At 53.8% G+C, this 17319-nt stretch overlaps 1 protein-coding gene across 1 annotated transcript in view; it reads right to left on the reverse strand.

Annotated features, from left to right (window-relative positions):
- Positions 1–17319, reverse strand: part of PRCD (progressive rod-cone degeneration) — a 32570-nt gene that overhangs the window by 11805 nt on the left and 3446 nt on the right. The window contains exons 2-3 of the mRNA XM_009882413.1: positions 16899–17010; positions 16706–16777 (exon numbers count right to left, since the gene is read on the reverse strand). Coding sequence (XP_009880715.1) covers positions 16706–16777; positions 16899–17010 — 184 coding nt within the window. The remainder of the gene's footprint in view (positions 1–16705; positions 16778–16898; positions 17011–17319) is intronic.

Genomic DNA, 17319 nt, shown 5'->3' on the forward strand with positions numbered 1-17319 from the left:
CCCCCCCCCCTTCCCAAATCATTATTTAAACAGTCTAAAGGTCTCTGTAAATGTTTAAAACAACAACATGGTTGGGAGGGGAAAGAGGAAAGACAAACAAGTTTGCTGTTTCAGCTTCGCAGAAACAGATCTTAATTTTTGGCAGGGCTTTATTCATCCAGAGGATCCAGCTGCCAACACGCTTTGCGAGGCTCCAAATTCATAATCGCTTCCCTAACATCTCCCTCCAAGAGGCTGCAGTTTGGCACAGACACCACCTTTGATGTCTGCGTTTGGCAACCTCCCTGTGCCATAGGACCCCAGTTCATGGCCAGGGCATCTCTGCTCGGAGTCGGTGGCTGCGGATGCTCCTGACAATGTTTTTCTTTCCCAGACCTAAGGTTCACGGTGGTCAAAGCTCAGCAGGAGCCAGGGAGCTCAAAGGAGCAAGGTGCTGCGGGCTGGCTGACCGCTGGAGTATCTTGCCTGCGTATGAGCGGGGCAGGAATCAGGAGACCCTCTTTCCCCTGAGCACCTCTCTCAGGAGATGGGGGCTCCCAGTTCCCATCCCGCTGTCCCTCCTCCCTTATCTGCCGCGGCAGCACTGCCGGCACCTGGTGCATTACCGCAGCAGAAACCCTATGTAATTCCTGCTTAAACGTACAGCTGGCAACATGACTTTAACTAATTCAGCTTTTTACTGTTGAAGAGCTGGAGCTGTATCCTGGTTTGGCTCCAGGCTGAGAGGGCCTTGATCTGAAGCCGTGGGTATCGCAGGCTGCTGGGGATCAGTGGCTGCTTTCTAGTCTCCATGCGGATCTGATGCTCTGGGTCCCAGATCCCGAGCTCTGGAGCAGAACCATCATCTGTGTGGGGTCTCAGGGGAAGGGGGCCATCCTTCTCAGCATGGGGGAGACTTTGGGCTGGGGAAATGAGGGTGCATCTGTGAGGAGGATATACAAGAACAAGGTCCCTGGGGAGCAGAGGAGGACTATACTCCCCACCAACCTGCCTGACATCTCAGCTGATCATCGGCCCCCCATCAGGGCTCGTTTCTGCCAAGTCCCACCTGCTCTGCTCCTGCCCACCAGGGAAAGGGCTTATGCTCCTGCCGTGCTCCTGCCCTGGTCTCCCTCTGGCCCAATCCTGCTCTGCCCCATGCTGAGCTGTGGGGTATATATCACCTCAGCATCCATAGCTGGGTACCTGCTTTCTGCTGGGAGATGTCTGTGCTGTGAGTTGCTTTGGCTGATGTGTGCAACCTGCATTGCTATAGAAATGTGTTTGATCTTCTGTATTTGCTCTACAGTCTCTAGAATTATGTCTCTGCTTCATCTGTTCAGTCTGATGACGGTTCTGAGCTGGGATCTGAAGATGCTGTTTCCAGAGAAGCTCAAGTACCTGTTGGGTGGCTAAAGAAGCCGGCCTTGCTGCTGCTGACTCACGTGTGGCCATACCTTTGTGCAGATATGGGAGGGGAGATGTATGAAGTGGTTCCTCATACAGCCAGTCTCAGCCTTGCTGTTGCTGCTTCTCTTGCTGGAGTGACCTGGTCTGAAGCGGAAAGACTGAGCTGTGCTGGCTTAGCTCTTGAGCAGGGCTGCTTCTGTTGCCTGGGGCGTCATGCAGTTTGGTGGGGGAAAACCCTGGTACTACTTTCAACCAAAGTCTGAAGAGCGATGTGAGGGACTGGCCTGCTTATATGCTGTTCCTGCCTCTCTGAAATCGGTAACTGCCCACAGACAGCACCAGGAAAAGCTGTTGTTGGGGTGTCCTTTGCTTTTCCAGCTCCAGCCAGCTCCTGTGCAGAACCTACACTGAGATAAAAGAGACTGACACAGTGTGAAACCTTCCTCCTCTTCAGCAGATGGTGTTTGCGACGGTGGACTTTGCTTGTGTTGTTATAAGAGAACGGCCTGGTCTAGCCAAGAAACGGAAGGAGAAGCTGCATTTGAGTCTTGCTGAGACTGGCTTGCTGTGTAAACCTGGCCTGAGAGCCTGGATCACAAACAAACTCCTGCTTTTTCAAGGATCAGACTTTTCTGCCATCTTCAACATACGGGCTGAAGCGCTGTCCTGACTTGCCTGCAGTCAGCAGCTCCAGTCATTCTGCAGCATTCGTGGCAATCTCCCGGGACTTTCAATGACCGAGGATGTGACGTGTGTTGCAATGTGAACTTCGTGTTACCTTCAGAGAAAACCTAAATGCTTCTTAACAGGGGTTAACCTGGTGTCGCTGCCTTAGGCTTTAGCGGATTAGTGCTACGTCTGTCCCAGCTGTGAACTTTACGCTCTTCATGCCTAAAAATCATCACGGCTGGAAAAACAGTGCCCCTACTTGAGCGAACCACTGAGATGGTGTGAGTCATGGGCTGGTACTGCTACTAACTGAGCCTCCTCCAGCTTATCCTGCTAAAATGCTGCACTGAGAAAGTGTAGCTGAACCTCCATCGAGCCCATTGCTGTCAGACTGGGACTGCTGAGCATTAACCGCAGTGGGTACTTTCAAGACAAACCTTGGCCTCAATCAGGATAAACAAGAAAAAGCATATTGCCTTGATATTTCCTGAAGGCTGCCTTCTGCATCATGATGGAGGGTGGAACCTGGTTACCAGAAAAAAAGAAACTAAACAGGTGTCAGCTGGTACAAGCCCTCCAAGAAACCGGGTTACCAATATTTCTGACCTTATTCTATTGATCATGTTCAAGTTGTGAGCAAACGCAGAGCATATGTTGTTCCTTCAGCTGGAAGGGCCAAGAAACCATGTGCTCTGAGGCTGCTTGTTTGTCTCAGCTGGTCCCAGGCCTCCAGAAAGTCTTCCCTAATTCACTTCTGGCTGTCTCTGACCACCTCCCTCTTCCCGAGTAATTCTGCTGCTCCCGAAGCATTGCTGGAGCTCTGCCTGACTGCATCAGCTACCTGAGCTGCTCGCTTCCTTACTCCTCCTGGTAACCAGAGACTGTACATCGGTCTTTAGCCTCCATTGAAAACCTGCTGAGCCACAGCAACCTGAAAAGAAACCCAATGGGCATGGCAGAGACACTGTTGCAGGCCCTGTCCCGTGCTTGGTTAATACCCGGTGGAGATGTTAACCTTCATGGGGAAAGAGGTTATGTATGTCTGTCAGCTCTGCTATTCAAGCACGCAGCATTCCCATGGACATGGACACCTCCACCTGAAATCCAAGAGCCGGCTCAGCCCACGTAGCCCGCGTGTGTGTCCCTCCTTGCTAGACCGACTCCGACAGCACCAGGCTTTCTCACAGCTCTTGGGGACAAACCTCACTTAGCCCTGACAAGCCTCAAAAGCTCTTTCACAGCAAGCCATGTGTGAACTCTGCGTGTTCCATATCAGCACCATCTACCTGACTTTATCCTTCCTGGTTACAATAGGCACAACACGCCTGGACAGGTAGGAGGACACTGGGCACAGATGGACTTGGATGCTGGGGCTGGGGGGGGGTCAGCCTACCACAGCGCTCTGCCTTCAGCGAAAGACCTCTCTTTAGCTCCTCTTTCACTCAAAGCTTCCAAAGTGGTACCGTATGGATGCTATCATGAGGATCATTAGTCTCTGTCTGAGCCCCCCTCGTGCTGCAAAAATCCCTGGAGGGGACGGGCTGGAGTGGGATGGGTTTTGCTGCAGCTGAGCTCTGGTGGTTTTTCCCCTGGGGTTTCAAGAAGTTTAGTTCCACCCATGAGAAGTGCCAGGCATCAGGGGAAGATTTGTTTCTTGGCAGCTGTTCCCGTTTTGCTCTAGAAAACAGATGCTGTGCTAGGAATGCACCGTGACTAAAATTCCTCTGGGCTGCTCAGGTCAAATAGCACATAGCAGCAATAGGGGAAACGGGGGGGCAGGGGAGGAGCTCTGCTCAGCGGAGAGCAAACAGGACTGAGCCCTTTCCTTTCCCCCTTCCATCCTCCCCCGAGCTAAAAAGCAGGAGCTGAGCAGTTTGGGGCGGAGGGGGGGGGGAACTGGGGGTTAGTGGGCTGCCTGCCTCCCACCCCTGACAGCCGCACAGCGCAGGCATGCACGCTTGGCGCTGCCTCTACCTGCTCTGGGGAGCTCTGGCATCGGCAGCCTCATTGCTTTTGCGGCGGTGTCCAGTCTCCTTGGAGAACAGACCGTGCTCTCTCCATTTGTTTTGCAGAGGGCTCGGGGAAGCTTTCAGGATCAGAGGTTTAAACAAGGGGTGTGACGAGCAGTGACAGTCTGGGGAAAAACACAAGCGGCAAAAGGTTTTGATGCTGTCAGAGAACGTGACAGGCAAGTTCACAGCCCCTGCAGACCTTTGGCTTCTTGTTTTCTTTTGCCAACCGGGGAAAGCAATCCTGTGCGGTGACAGAGTTGCGGGCGGTGACCCTGTGGCAGGCAGGGCAGAGCTAGAGATGCGAAGAGCAAAGCAGAAAGCCTAGGCAGGGGCTAGGGAAGCTGGAACACCTCTCTTTTTTTCTTTTCTTTTTTTTTGTGTGTGTGTGGGGAGGATGCTGTGAGGCATCTGGAAACTCGGCTCCTCCAGTGTGCTCAGCTCCATCCACTGCACCCTGGATGCTGACGTTGCTCTTGAGGCATCTCCTCCTGCTGCTCAGGGGCTGCCAGGGCAGAGAGGACCTCTGGGGCTGGGGAGTGGGGGGTGAGAGGTGCAGGCAGCCCAAAGCCTGCCTCCTGGCCCTTCATCAGCTGAAGGTTCCACCGCTGAGGATCGGGCTGTGCCTCCCCAGCGTGCCCTGGGTGGGTAGTGAGCGCAGGGTGGGCACAGCCCTAATGCTCCACGTCACTGCAAAATGGGTCGCCCCATCGAAACAGACCTTGCCTTGTTCCCAGACTAAAAGATGGGGTTGTGTGATAAAAAAACTGCAGCTGGTCTCTCTAATCTTCCACCAGTGCCTGCGTTAACTGTCAAGACAGTGACTTCCTTGATGCTGGGCAATTTTTTTCTGTGCACGCATCCAGCTAATCAATTAAGTTTCTCGGCAGCTTCCTCCAGCATTCAGGCTTGGAGGGTGGAAGGAATTTGTTATTCTAGGCACTGTTGGAAAGGCATGAACTGTACTAAAAGCAAATTGGTTGCGCTTTCCAAGCACTGACAGTCTTCACTCACAGCTTGGCTTTCTGGTCCTCCTCCTCAACCTCCTCCCTGCTCTCCTGAGCACCTTTGGGTGCTCCGACCAGCTCAGAGAGAGGTGGCCTGGGGCACGTCTGCTCAGCACTACGCTGCACCCTGTTATGGTGGGGCAGGTGCTGGGGATGCTCCGTGTCCCAGGCAGAAGCATGGACATTATCCTTGGGGCAGGGTCTTCGTACAGCAGGTCACTCTGCCTGTACAAGGGCTTGATGCTGCTGGATTGCATCTCACCTGCTGCAGCCATGGGGAAACGTTGGGGCGGGTTGGTTTGTTCCTTAGCTTAGTCCTCTGCTAAAAAAATATTCTGTCTTGATACCTTTTTTCTTTTTCCGTCTTGTTCTCCTCCTCCTTCGTTGTTGTTCCTTGCCCTGCCCAGGCGTGGTCCTCCGCACACGGGAGGAAGACGCTATGTGATGTATTCACAGCCGTCCCAGTAACCTCGGGCTGCGCGGGGCTGAGCGCTGGGCTGAGAAACAGAAGCGGAAGGATCTGGCAGGGTGGGTGGAGGCACCAAGAAATATGGGGTATTTGGGGTGATCTCGGGAAGATTTATGGATGGTTGAGAGGAACTGCATCTTCTGCCAGCTTGGCTACACCCTGGGTCTCTGCTAGTGGGAACGGGGATGGTTTTTATGTGTGTTTAGCAATGCAATGGCTTAAGCATGAGAGCGGTAGGATTGCTGGAGTCAGGAGGACCGCAGAGGTTTGGTAGGAGCTCAGCCAGTTGTGTAAAACTCCTTACTCCCCACACTTTGGCCTGTCAGGATACACACATGCATCCTCCCAGGCCAAGGAAAACTTGGCTTGAGCAGAGCTGCTGTTGTGCTTTTGGCCGGGTGGCTGGTGGGTAGGGATGGCCAGAGCTTCAATCCAGCCTGGCCTGGAGGTGAACAAGGTCTTTTCCACTAGGTTCTGCCTGGCAGCCTCGGTGGTGCCTGCTCAAAGGCTTCCCTGCGGGCTTATTGCCCCAACGTGTCATCCTGCTTAGGAATCTCAGCAGAGAGGATAAGGAGGAACTGCCTGGAGACAATGACCCATGTTGTCAGAGGGTTTTCTTTACCAGCAAGAGGATTTCAGCCACCTCGAGTCCTGTTGGCTGTAGCAAGATAACCTGGTGCTAATGGTATTGCTTCTGTAGGATAAATCCCATAGATGTTGTGCTCGGGAAGTTATTTGGTGAACCAGGAAGGAGAATCCAGGATGTCTGCTACCAGCCGTCGTTCCAAACCGTTACACAATACTACTCTGGGGTTAACAAACTGAAAACATCTGGGAATAATCAAAGCTATTTAGGCTCTGGGAAAGCATGGCTGGAGAAAGTTTGAAGGAAGCAAGTCGAAAGCTCAGCATTGTTAAAAACAGTCTGGAAGCCCTGGAAATTAAAGCTAGGGTAACATCTACAAAGAGTGAGGAAGTATCAAGAGAAGGATCTAATATCCTCTGAGGAACAGAGAGGAGCCAGGATGAATTGTAATGCTCGAGCCTCTACTAAGCTACAGGGCATTAAAAATTGCTTTGGAGCAAACAGATCTGCCTTTCCTGCGGTTTCCACTGGCAAGGGAGCAGAGGGGTCTGTCTGCCTCGGGAGTGGAAATACGATTTAATGACAGATAATCGCAATCCTCCAAAAGCCCAGTGATACCGATGCAGAGCCGGCAGCGCGCGGTACCTGCCAGGGCTGGCTCTGGGAGGATGGAGGGAATGCAGTGGAGGTTCGGGGCCAAACTGCATCCCTGGCAGGGTGCCACCAACCAGAGGACAGCTGTGGCAGGGAGGGATGTAACACACAGGCTTTGCTTTCCAAGCAGCAGGATGCGTGCTTGGGCTGGCCGATGGCATCGCCGTGGGAAGGGGAACAGGATGGATCGTGGTTCCCGAGACACGTTCCCCACGGAGCGTGACCAGTGTTTTGCTGCCTCCCACCGTGGGGACCGTGCTCTGGCCTCCTCTGGAGGGGGCAGCTCAAATGACCACGGGACCATCCTCTGAGCCCGGTAGATAACCCGGGGCTGGCAGCGGGAAACGCTGTCTGTGGGGATGTCCAGCTGGCAGCAGGGACCGGGGCGCTCCTCGTGCTTGCTGAGCTACCTGCGGCACCGACTGCTCCTTTTGGAGGAGCCTGGGGGGCTGCTTCCCTGGAGTGACTCGGAGAAAGACCACGGAGCTGGCTATCATTGACGGAAATCCCTTCTTTTAGCATCACTGGGGAGACGAGTCTGTTGCTGGGAAATCTCACTTCTGATTTATAGGAGCTTTAATCCTGAAAGGCCTCTCTCGGTGCTTTCTGTTCGCTCTTCTACCGCTTTATATCTCTTCCTACTTCTGCCCCTGGCTGGGTCTGGGGTACAAGCCCCCAACATCTCCAAGTGATGGAAAAGCAGCCAGGGCATGGGAACTGGAGGAAGGACAACAGGACCACCAGCCACCACAGGAGCCATGGAAATGGTTAAAGATTTGGGGAGTCCAGGTCTGCCGCATCTTCCATGACAGTCTGGCCTCCCCAGCACCCTTGTAAATGAGAAACCGCATAAACCTCACACTCTATTATTGCTACGGAGCATTAGAGTCTCTCATTTAGGATAAACATTCTCATCTCCAGCAGAGCATGAATAACATTAAATGAGATAGTTAAAATGTTTCAGGCCAATTATAGCCCTGGTGTAACTTCGGCAGAGTTACACCAGGGATTAATTTGATCCGGAGAGCTCTGCCTCCTGTTCTGAACTGGGATTCCAGCGCGGGTAATTACATCCTGCCTCTCTGCACTTCCTCTGGAGTTTTAATTGGGTTGAATGGACCAAATCCGCAGCAAGTGTAAATCAATGTAATTGAGCTCTCTCTGGAGAGGAACCCTGCTGATTTACACCCTCAAATCTGGGCCAGCCTTCTCCCTTTCCTCTCCGCCAGGCTCCAGCTGGAGGCTGCCCAGCGAAGGGCAGCGCAGGCTGAGGTTGGTGCAGGGAAACTGCTCCATCCCAGCACCAGCCTCTCTGTGAAGGACTCAACTTCTGCTCTTTTCTTCCGAAAGTCACCAAATTTCTCCAAACTGTTACTGAAAGACGAGGGAGCTCTGCTCTCTGCCGTCTTAGTGCAAGTCAGGTCTGCTCTGGGGTGCAGGCAGCCCGGCGGGGGTGCACAGCAGCCTGCGCCCCGCTGTGCCTTCTGTGGGTAAACCCACCACCCTGATCCCATGCTGGGGGGACCACCCCTCACCTCCCAGCCTGGATCCCACACCGGGTTCCTTGTGCACTGAGACAGGCAGCTGGACTGTCTCCCTCTTCCACTTCCCAGCTCTCTCAGTAAATCAGTATTAATGAGAGACATTTGACCCTCTCTTCCCCTGAACAGCCTTACGAAGCATTTTTGTTCCATGAGATAGTTAAGAAACTTGAAGCAATTTCCTCCCCCTGCTTCTACTGTAGTTTTTTGGTTGATTTCTTTTTTTTTTTTTTTTTTTTTTTTTGAAAAAAGGAAAAGTTATAGGGCACAAGCAGCCTTTAGGATGCCTCAGAAGCAAGAGCACAGGAGGGACAGCAGTGTCTGATGTGGAGGGGATGGAGTGGACAGGTCAGTCAAGGTGGGATGACCCCAGCCCTGGTCGCTTCGTCCGTCAGAACGACCACGTGTGCAACTGAGACAGGAGGATCAGAGCTGGGAAAGTACACTCGCTGGCTGTAATTAGGAATTTAATTGCAAGGCGTTATCTCGCTGAGTTGGAGCCTATACAGAGCCATATGTCCTTCATAGCCAATTGTATACAGGGGCGACGGCAGAGGGAAGGGTGCTGGGAACGGCCTCCCTCACAGATTTCCAGGACTTTGTGCTGCTGTGTGGTCCCTTTCCCTTCTCACAGAGAAATGATAAAAACAGACAGTCGGATAAACCCCAGGGAGCTGGACCCGGCAAGGCCCCACAGCTTCGCCCCCTCTTCCAGGCTGCATGGGGCTGCTGGTCCCACACCACCTCCACCACTCCCCCCCCAGCTGGGTGTAGCCCACTCGCCGTTTCATTTCCCTTTTGTTTTTTCCCAAAGTATATTTTAGTGGGGGACAAAGATGGAAAGAAGAAGAGTGGAGATGTCACAATTCTTCCTTCCTCCTCAAACAAACAGCATCTCCTCAGTGGGACCACGACAGCGATGATGGGACCGTGTCCTTCAGCCTCCTGACCCTGAGGAGACCATCAGCATCCCATCCCTTGGAGAACCGCCGGTGACACTGCGGCTGGCCTGTGAGGGCTGTTACTACCAATTCTGCGTTTCTCGTAAAGCAGAGGGTGGTTTTGGCCGGCAGCGAGGACGCAGTTAACGAGGTTAAGCGAATTCCCACTCCCACCCACCAAGGGCCTCCGGGACCATCACAAATCTCAGCGCAGACAGCAAACACCTCGTCACGGCCAGCAACCCTCACGCCGCCGCTCGCTACAGGCAGACTTGCCCGCTCTTAGCTCAGCGGCTGGCTGTGGCTGATTGAGTAAATAAAGAACATTTCTCACGAAATCCACCCTCTCGGAGGTCCCCAGGCAGAGTGCTGGCCTTTCCGTGGCTCAGGAAACCTTTATCCCCCAAATCTACAACACCCCCGTGCAGTGGACTTAGCAAGCGATGGTTGCGCACCCAGGTTTGCAGCGCAGTGACCCTGTTCCTGGCAGCACCGTGACATTTGCAGGCGTCATTTCCAGCTGGCCCCGTGTTGCCCTTCCTGGGATTTTTTTTTTTTTTTTGTGTGTGCTCATCCAGATGGGGAGAAAGGTCGGAGTTACTGATGGTAAGGCCCAGACTGAAATCTGGATTTTCCCTAAGCCCAGGATGACTGTGCCTGGGCTAACCCTGCACCTCTGGGCTCCAGTCGGCTCCGTACCCTCAGCGGGTGACACTGGGCTCTGCTCCTAGTCTTTGGGGCTATGATAGCTTCAGCGTATGTGCATCTTTCTTGGGGCTCCTCTCCATCCTGTTTCTGACTTTGCAGATCCTTCTTATCGCTCATCACTGCCCACCCAGAGCTGAATAGTCTCAGCCCTGATGCCTCCTCTGCAGCTAAGCCTCTGACCTTTATTTTCCCTTAAATCAATACAGAAAAGCCATGCTACAGCAGTACCAGTGTGTCAGGGGAGTCCAGGTGATTTATTTCATCTGTGGAGCTGATTCTGCTTTTGAGGCTTCAATCCTCATAAGCTTTTGTCTTTCCAGCCCCCAATCTCTTCTACGCTGTCTTCAGCGCATATAGATTGTATTCGTTCCCTGACCCCCCCCTTCCTGGCATTATTGACTCTCCATCTTGCTTTTTATCTGCTATAAAATGCAGGAAGCTCCAGGTAAAACAGCAGTTTTGTTCTTCCTGATCGTAATATTTCCTTTACCAAAAAGAAGAAAAAAAATTGTTTAAAGTCAGTTGAGGTGGTAAAGGCTTAATTAAAAAGCTTCAGGGTGGGGGGAAATCTATTAGGAAAACTGTAGGCATTTGTGAAATTATCACGGAGGAGAACCAAGCCACTCGGGGCTCTTGTTTGTGGGTCTGACCTTACCTCGGCGGCAGGGAGGTGACCCTACAGCCCCGGGATGGAGAGATGGTGCTGCCGTCAGCCGGGAGCATCCCAGGCAGGAGCCACATCCCGGGCTTCTTCCCCACCGCAGCTGATCAGCCACTCTCCTTCCCCCATCGCTACGCCCTGCTTGTGGCCGCCAGCGGTGGTCGGCTCTCAGAAAGGAGCAAACAGCCCATTCTGGGTGCAAAAGGGGTGTATTTGGCACAGAAAATTCATGCCAGCTGTGGTGAGGCTGGCGCAGCCGTGCTCGCAGAAAGGATTCTGCTCTGTAACTACTTCACTCACCAAAAAAAACCCAACGACCTGTCTCCTCCTGCCTCACGTGTATTGGCAAAAGCTTTGGGAACTGCTTTTTCCGTTAGGGTGAAGCTGATGTTTGCAAGTCCACTGATGACTGATCAATACATGCTGATAGACTTTTCCCATCAGAACATTTATTTTTCCAACAGGACACCGAGTTCTCAAACAAATGAAGGCTTGCACAAGAAATCGTCTGCCTCACTTTGGCAGCAAACAGAAAACAGGAATATTTTTCTTTATTCTGAAACCAAATTTTTGTGGCTAAATAGAGCCAAAAATATATCTCCCCCCCGACTTCTCCCAGACGCGAGACATATCTGAATGCCGAAAGCAACTCTTCCCTGCCACAAATGGACCAAATAAACCCAGCACGAGACTGGTGCTTAGTAGAAACAGATGCGCCTCTAATGCTGTCATCTACAGCAAGCTGCGTCTGCAAACTGATCTTTTATTAACGTATTTATATAGATGGGAAAGCTGCAGAGGGTGTGCAAACCCCACCGTCGGGAGCGGGACGCCTGATCGCCCCATGCCCACGGGCTGCATTAGGGCTGGCAGAGGGCATCGCCGTGGGGCTGCCGGCCACCCCCCCCAGGGCTCAGCCTTAAAGACAAGCAAATTTCTTTTCTGCACCAGCATTTAACCCGGTGCCCGGTCCCCCCTGAGCTGCGGGAGGGGAGCCGGGTGATGTGGGTTCGTCGGCGTGCGGGTTGACGTCGCGGGTTGCTTTGTCAGAGGTTTCGGCATGTGCCGGGGCCGGGATGTGCTGGGTGCCGGCTGCAGGGCACGGGGGAGCTGCAGGAGGAGAAGGAGTCACGGTTAATTGTTTGCTGAGAGCTGGGACAGGCGAGGTTAGGAGCTTTGGGGGATCTGCCGAAGGGAAGGCAGGGCAAGGTGAGTCCCTGAGCTTGCCCACGGACATTCAGCAGTGCCCTGTAGGCTGGGGGGGTGGGGGGATTAGGAAAGACAACCCTGGCCTCAATTCCTCCCCAAACCCCGCACACGTGCCCCAGCCCAGGCCAGTGTCCCCTCAACCTCGACACCGAAGGTTTCCTCCCGGGGCCAAGGCAGCGGTGTGAGTTGCCCGACCTTTGCTGGGAGCCGCAGAGGAACAGCCTAGAGCTGGCCGTCACTCTCTGGGGTCACCGTGTAGGACACAAAGCCACATCAGTCCCAAATCCTCACGTCACATACACCCCGTGCCCACCCCAGCTGGACCACCACCGGCTCTGCTGCCTTTTCTGTGCCTACGAGATGCCCCTGGCGTGCAGGCAGCAGAAGGGAGGCCACTGAGGAAGGGCTGGATGTGCCCCACCTGGGAGCTGAGCTGCTACTGGAAGTGGTGCAAAAATGAGCTTTTCCCTTCCAATCTGGCCATTTCGGGCTCTAATTTCCTTCCCCCAGAGCAACTCACTTTTCTAGAGCCTTCATAGCCTCACCAGTGAGCAGAGAGACCTCTAAATCCTGGGTGAAATGGGAAGAAAACCATCATTAAAATGCCTGAGGGGTCTGTGAGCAGGAAAGGCAAAGACCAGGCATTTTACCCCAAGCTAGCGCTTTCTTTCCACAGTTTCCCCAAAGCTCCATCTCTCCCAAATAACTTCTGCATCCCACCTGGCTTTTATTCCGAAGCGGTGTTATGTGGCATGAGGGTCAGAGCCAGCTTCTCTCCTGGTCTCTTCCTCTCCCTCGGGATGCCTGGGGACAGAGGAGATGGGGTGAGCTGTGGGCAGCGGTGCCGACTGCAGCCCTTTCTAAACGAAAGCCGTAACTTGCTGCGGGAAAGGGTGGCTTTGCATCGAAGGAGCTGAACCCACGGTAACAACAAAAACCTCCTTTTCCCCACGTCCCCCCGGCTCTGCAAAGCAGCGTGCAGCAGGCAGGGGTGAATGTCCCTTGCAAGGGGACCGAGCACCTGAGCTCAAGTCTCATGAGGAATTGCTATAATAGAGTTTAGCCTGCAATATGCTGATTTTATCCAACAATTCTTTTATTCTTTTTTTTTTTTTTTCCCCCCAGGAAATAAATAAATCAATCACGCAAGTCCTCCATCACCCACTCTGTCCAACCAGCTGTCCCTTTGTCATGGCCCGTCCTTCCCCTGGGCTTTGGAACTGGGTCAGTGAGCAACATCCAGCAGCGGTTGCTTCCCGCTGAAATTCATAGAAAGCAGATATGGCCCCTGGGTGCTTTTGAGTGGCCCAGCTTTGCCTTTTCGGCATAAATCTCAGCCAGCCCAGAGCCAGGTGGCCGGAGGAGCAGGCGATGCCCGAGTCCAACCCTCAAAGGGACCAGGGGCTCTGGCAGCAACCCTTCCCTGCATCCCTCTGCCACGTCAGCGCTTATGGCTTTGCATCTTCGCTACCCGGTAGGGACTGGATGCCTTGGAACCTCTATCCCCTGCCAAACTTGGCTGAAATAAGCCAGCAGGCTCGAAAGCCATCAGGGGGAGCAGCCACACGCGTGTGTGTGCACGTACACACACGCAGCGCGATCGCACAGCACTTATTGCCTGTGGAAAGCCGGCAGAGGAGCGAGCAGCTTCATCCCATGATTCTCATCCTTGCTCTGCTTTCAGTGTTATTCCCTGCCTGGTTACACCTGATGGTAAAAGGGAAATGCACTCAACAGGTTGGGGACCAGGTCTTGGGACAGAGCTCATCTCATCCCAGGGAACGTGGCTGAAAGAAGTCCGGGTATCTCCTTAAGCTGCCGAAGGAGCCCTGCAGAGACCTGAGAGGTGGGTAAAACCTGTCCCCACCTCCAGATACCCAGCTGGCTTTTCCACTTCTGAAGCACAGCTCCTTTGCAGTGCTTGAATTTGGGGTCACTTTCAATAACTCGCTTAAAAATCAGAAGAAAAAGCTGGAGACGCTCTCTGAGTCATTGGCATGTTGTTACCAAGGACACTAAGGTTCCTGATTTTGAAGAAGAGATTAATTACATTCTACAAATAGACATTTTATCTGCATTGAAGAGCAGCAAGAGCTAGTTCTTTTAGCGTAGCTCATTATGTATCAGCAGGTAGTATTGTGACAGATGTAGGAATCCAGTCGTATTGTCACTTGGGCTTAATCATCAGAAAGCTGTCTTCCCCGGGTCAGCTTCTAGTGAGGATTTGTAATATTTACATAGCACTTGGGGCTGGCTTCTGTATTGCTGGAGTCTGTATTCACTCGTCAGTCTCTCATTATGCATGTGCCAGTATTAATTGCATTTAGAAATGAGATTCTAAAGGAGAAGTGAGAGCTATTTAGACCTCCATTCAGCTTGAAAGACAGCAGCCTTCTGTGTGACAGCTCTCGAGATGTTCTTGTGCTCGGCTTTCTCTCCAGCTGAAAAGCAGGTGTTGGAGGGAGTTGGTGTCGGAGCCACTGTATCAGCACTGCCTTTTGTGCATGCCCAGACATTTATATAACCGACAGTATAATGACTCCGCAGAAGTGGCACAGAATTGACCCTTCTGGTACTGGATTCAAACACAGCAAGGTGGAGAGCGGATCTGCTCAGCTGCTATACAGATAGAAGGGGGCAAGCGATGCTAAGCCTTGTCTCCCGCGGAAAGGGGGGTTGTTTTCTCGCTGGTGGGTTCGGGGGTTATTTATCGGCTCGGCTGTGCCTGCAGCGCTTTGGAGCTGTGTTTGTGGCCTTGCTAATGTATTTAAAGTCATACAGAAATTCAGCTGGCACTTGTCTGTGCATGCCTGCTGCGCTCTGATTGCTCCAGCCCGGAGATGCAGAGCCGTGTGCCGCCGCTGCCGGCTGCCAGCCATGCCTGGGCGGTGGAAATGAGGAGGTCACGTCCTGCTTCCCAGAGGGGACTAAGCTGGAAGGTTAAATCCAGATGATGCCAAGCTACCGGCTCTGTTTTCTCCAGCCTGAGGTGCAGAGGGTCTGTTCTCGCCTTGCAGCACAGCGTGTGGGGTGCGACGAGGGTGTCCTTGTGGGGGGAGAGATCAGCACAGGCAGCAAACGCTCCTTCTCTCCGTGACCCTGGCTCCCAGTCCTAGGAAAATAACCCCTCAGCCACCCAGGGCATTCATGTCCAGCCTGTTGTGAGCGGGCTGAGAAAGCAGCAGTAAAGGCAAATCCACATTTCGCTTCCCCAAAGCGTCTCCTTTGCTTTGCCGTAGTTCAGCCCTGCCCTACTAAGCCCCCGACCTGATCCTTCTCCAAGAGCTCTCCACGGAGGACGTCTCCCCTCACAGACCTGGCTCTTCCCAGCAGGGTCCTTTGGGTGCTCCTGTGCTCCCTTGGGTGCTCCTGTGCTCCCTTGGGTGCTCACTGCGTTGTGTTCCCCCACGCTGGACTGGTACCAAGACCAAACCCCGGCCTCTGGGTCAGCAGCATCTCTACCTCCCCAAACGCACGTATCGCTCAGGAGCAGGCGGTGAGCAGCTCCCGCCAGGAAGGGACCGGAGGGGAAAAACATGAGAAAGGCAAACAGAGCAGGCATCCGTAACCAGCCCTGGCCCCCAGCCAGGACCTGCTCGTTAAATATCACATAAACCAAAGAATAACTCACTGCTTGTTGAGGAAACCCATAACACCAAAGCCCAAGGAGTCCTCCTTGACCTTCCTGTCCCTTGACGGGGAGGTTACTCCAGGGTAGAGGTTCAGTTTGCTTTTCACCTCCAGCGAAGGGGGGATAGCAGACCCCCCCAGTCGGGCTGTTAGGAGGAAACCCTTCGAACCTCTCCTTTCGAGATGGTGGCGGCCAGCTCTAGGGGCCAACCCTAACCTCACGGACCCATGGCTGAGCCCCCCCCCAGCCCCGCAAACGTGGGCCAAGGACAACCTGTGCTGTCTGGCAGCCCCAAGGCATATAAATAGAAGATGGGACGTGAAGGAGGTCAAGTGAGCAGAGGATTTCACATAATCTGATCTTGCCTGTGCTGTTCATTTGTGTCCTTTGTCCAGGACGCACGCTCTGCTTCGCACATGGAGACGTCAGAGCCAGAGGGACGCTCCTGCGCCGAGGGAGCTTTATCCCGTGGAACATGTGGGGCTCTGTCTTTTTCTTCACTGTGTGCCGGTTTTTAGGGATGTCTTTAATCCAGGGGTCATCCAGACCAGTGCACACATGGAAAATCCTTTTTGTTGCTGTATGGGGTCCTGGTGACTGCCCAGCCTGAGCCTGGTCCTCTAACTTGCTGAACTTCAGTTGGACCAAAACTGGACTGGGGCTCTGGTGCCTCAGGTCTCTTCGTGATCTGGAGGATGCTGCCTGCCCTCCACCATGCCCATCTGAAGCCTCGGTCTGTTCTGCCTTGGTCACCTGGACCACTTCTCCTCAGTCCCTGCCCGGCAGCACTTTTTTTCTCTTGCTTCTCCTACTTCTCTTTTCCAAAATATGAAAGGCTGGAGACAAATTGTCTCCTGGTATAAAGCTGTCAGTGGAACTGCTCTGATTTATGCCAGCGCAGAGCAAGGTGAGTAGATGAATGTCCAAAATAGAACAAGTAGAAACCCTGTTAATAGCCACTGGTCTTTAATGGTGAGAGTAATTAATCACCAAAAGAACTAATTACCGGCGTATGGCTTCTCTACTGTATGGTGTCTTTGCATCCAGACCAGGCATGTGCCTGTCTCAAAGCTGCAGCAGGGCTCGGAGGAAGCTTCTCCCGACCATCCAGCTGTGAGTCTCCCTCCTGCTCCCCAGCACCCCGCGCTGTGCTGGGGACCCCTCATCCTGCCTTGAGCCGCCAGTGCCGGTGCCAGGCACGCTCCCTCCCTGCACCATGTTGCTGTCTCACCGGCCACACTTTGATGATGATGGTGGTGATGATGGTGGTGACAATGGCGGTCAGGTACGAGGTCTGCCCAGGCTGCGGGGCCCCAATTCAGACGTGGTGGAAAGGGTGCTGATCCTGCCATGAGTGGAGACAGCCAGGGCAGCCCCAGCATCCCTCCCAACCCCAGCTTTTTCAGCTCCAGGCTCCATCCTACCTCCTCCCTCAAGGTTTTGCTTGCTCCTAGCAGCAAGGACACAGTGGCCGAGTCATAAACCAGTCCTGCAGCCCTGACACCTTCTCCCGCACCTGCACGGCTTTCCTCGCTCCTAACAGGGTGCCAAGCCAGCCACAGAGCTGCCCCTGGCACCCCTGTCCTGCCCACCCTGAAGGCAGCTCCCACGGGCAGAGCTTGTGCTGGGGCTGGAGCTGCCTCCCCGGGGCCATGGGCTGCCTGCGCACCGCCAGCACCGATGCCATCGCTCCAGGTGACCTGTCCCCCAGCCACCTACGCCCTCTGCTCGCCCTGCAGCTTCCCCGAGGGACAGACCTGCGTGCTGCCAGCTCTGCCAGCCTCGCCAGCCCCCCCTGCACCCCCTGCCTGGAGACAGCCCCCACCTCTGCAGCAGGCACCTGTT

The sequence above is a fragment of the Charadrius vociferus genome, unplaced genomic scaffold (genome assembly GCF_000708025.1).
Source record: "Charadrius vociferus isolate BGI_N301 unplaced genomic scaffold, ASM70802v2 scaffold773, whole genome shotgun sequence".
Lineage (NCBI taxonomy): Eukaryota > Metazoa > Chordata > Aves > Charadriiformes > Charadriidae > Charadrius > Charadrius vociferus.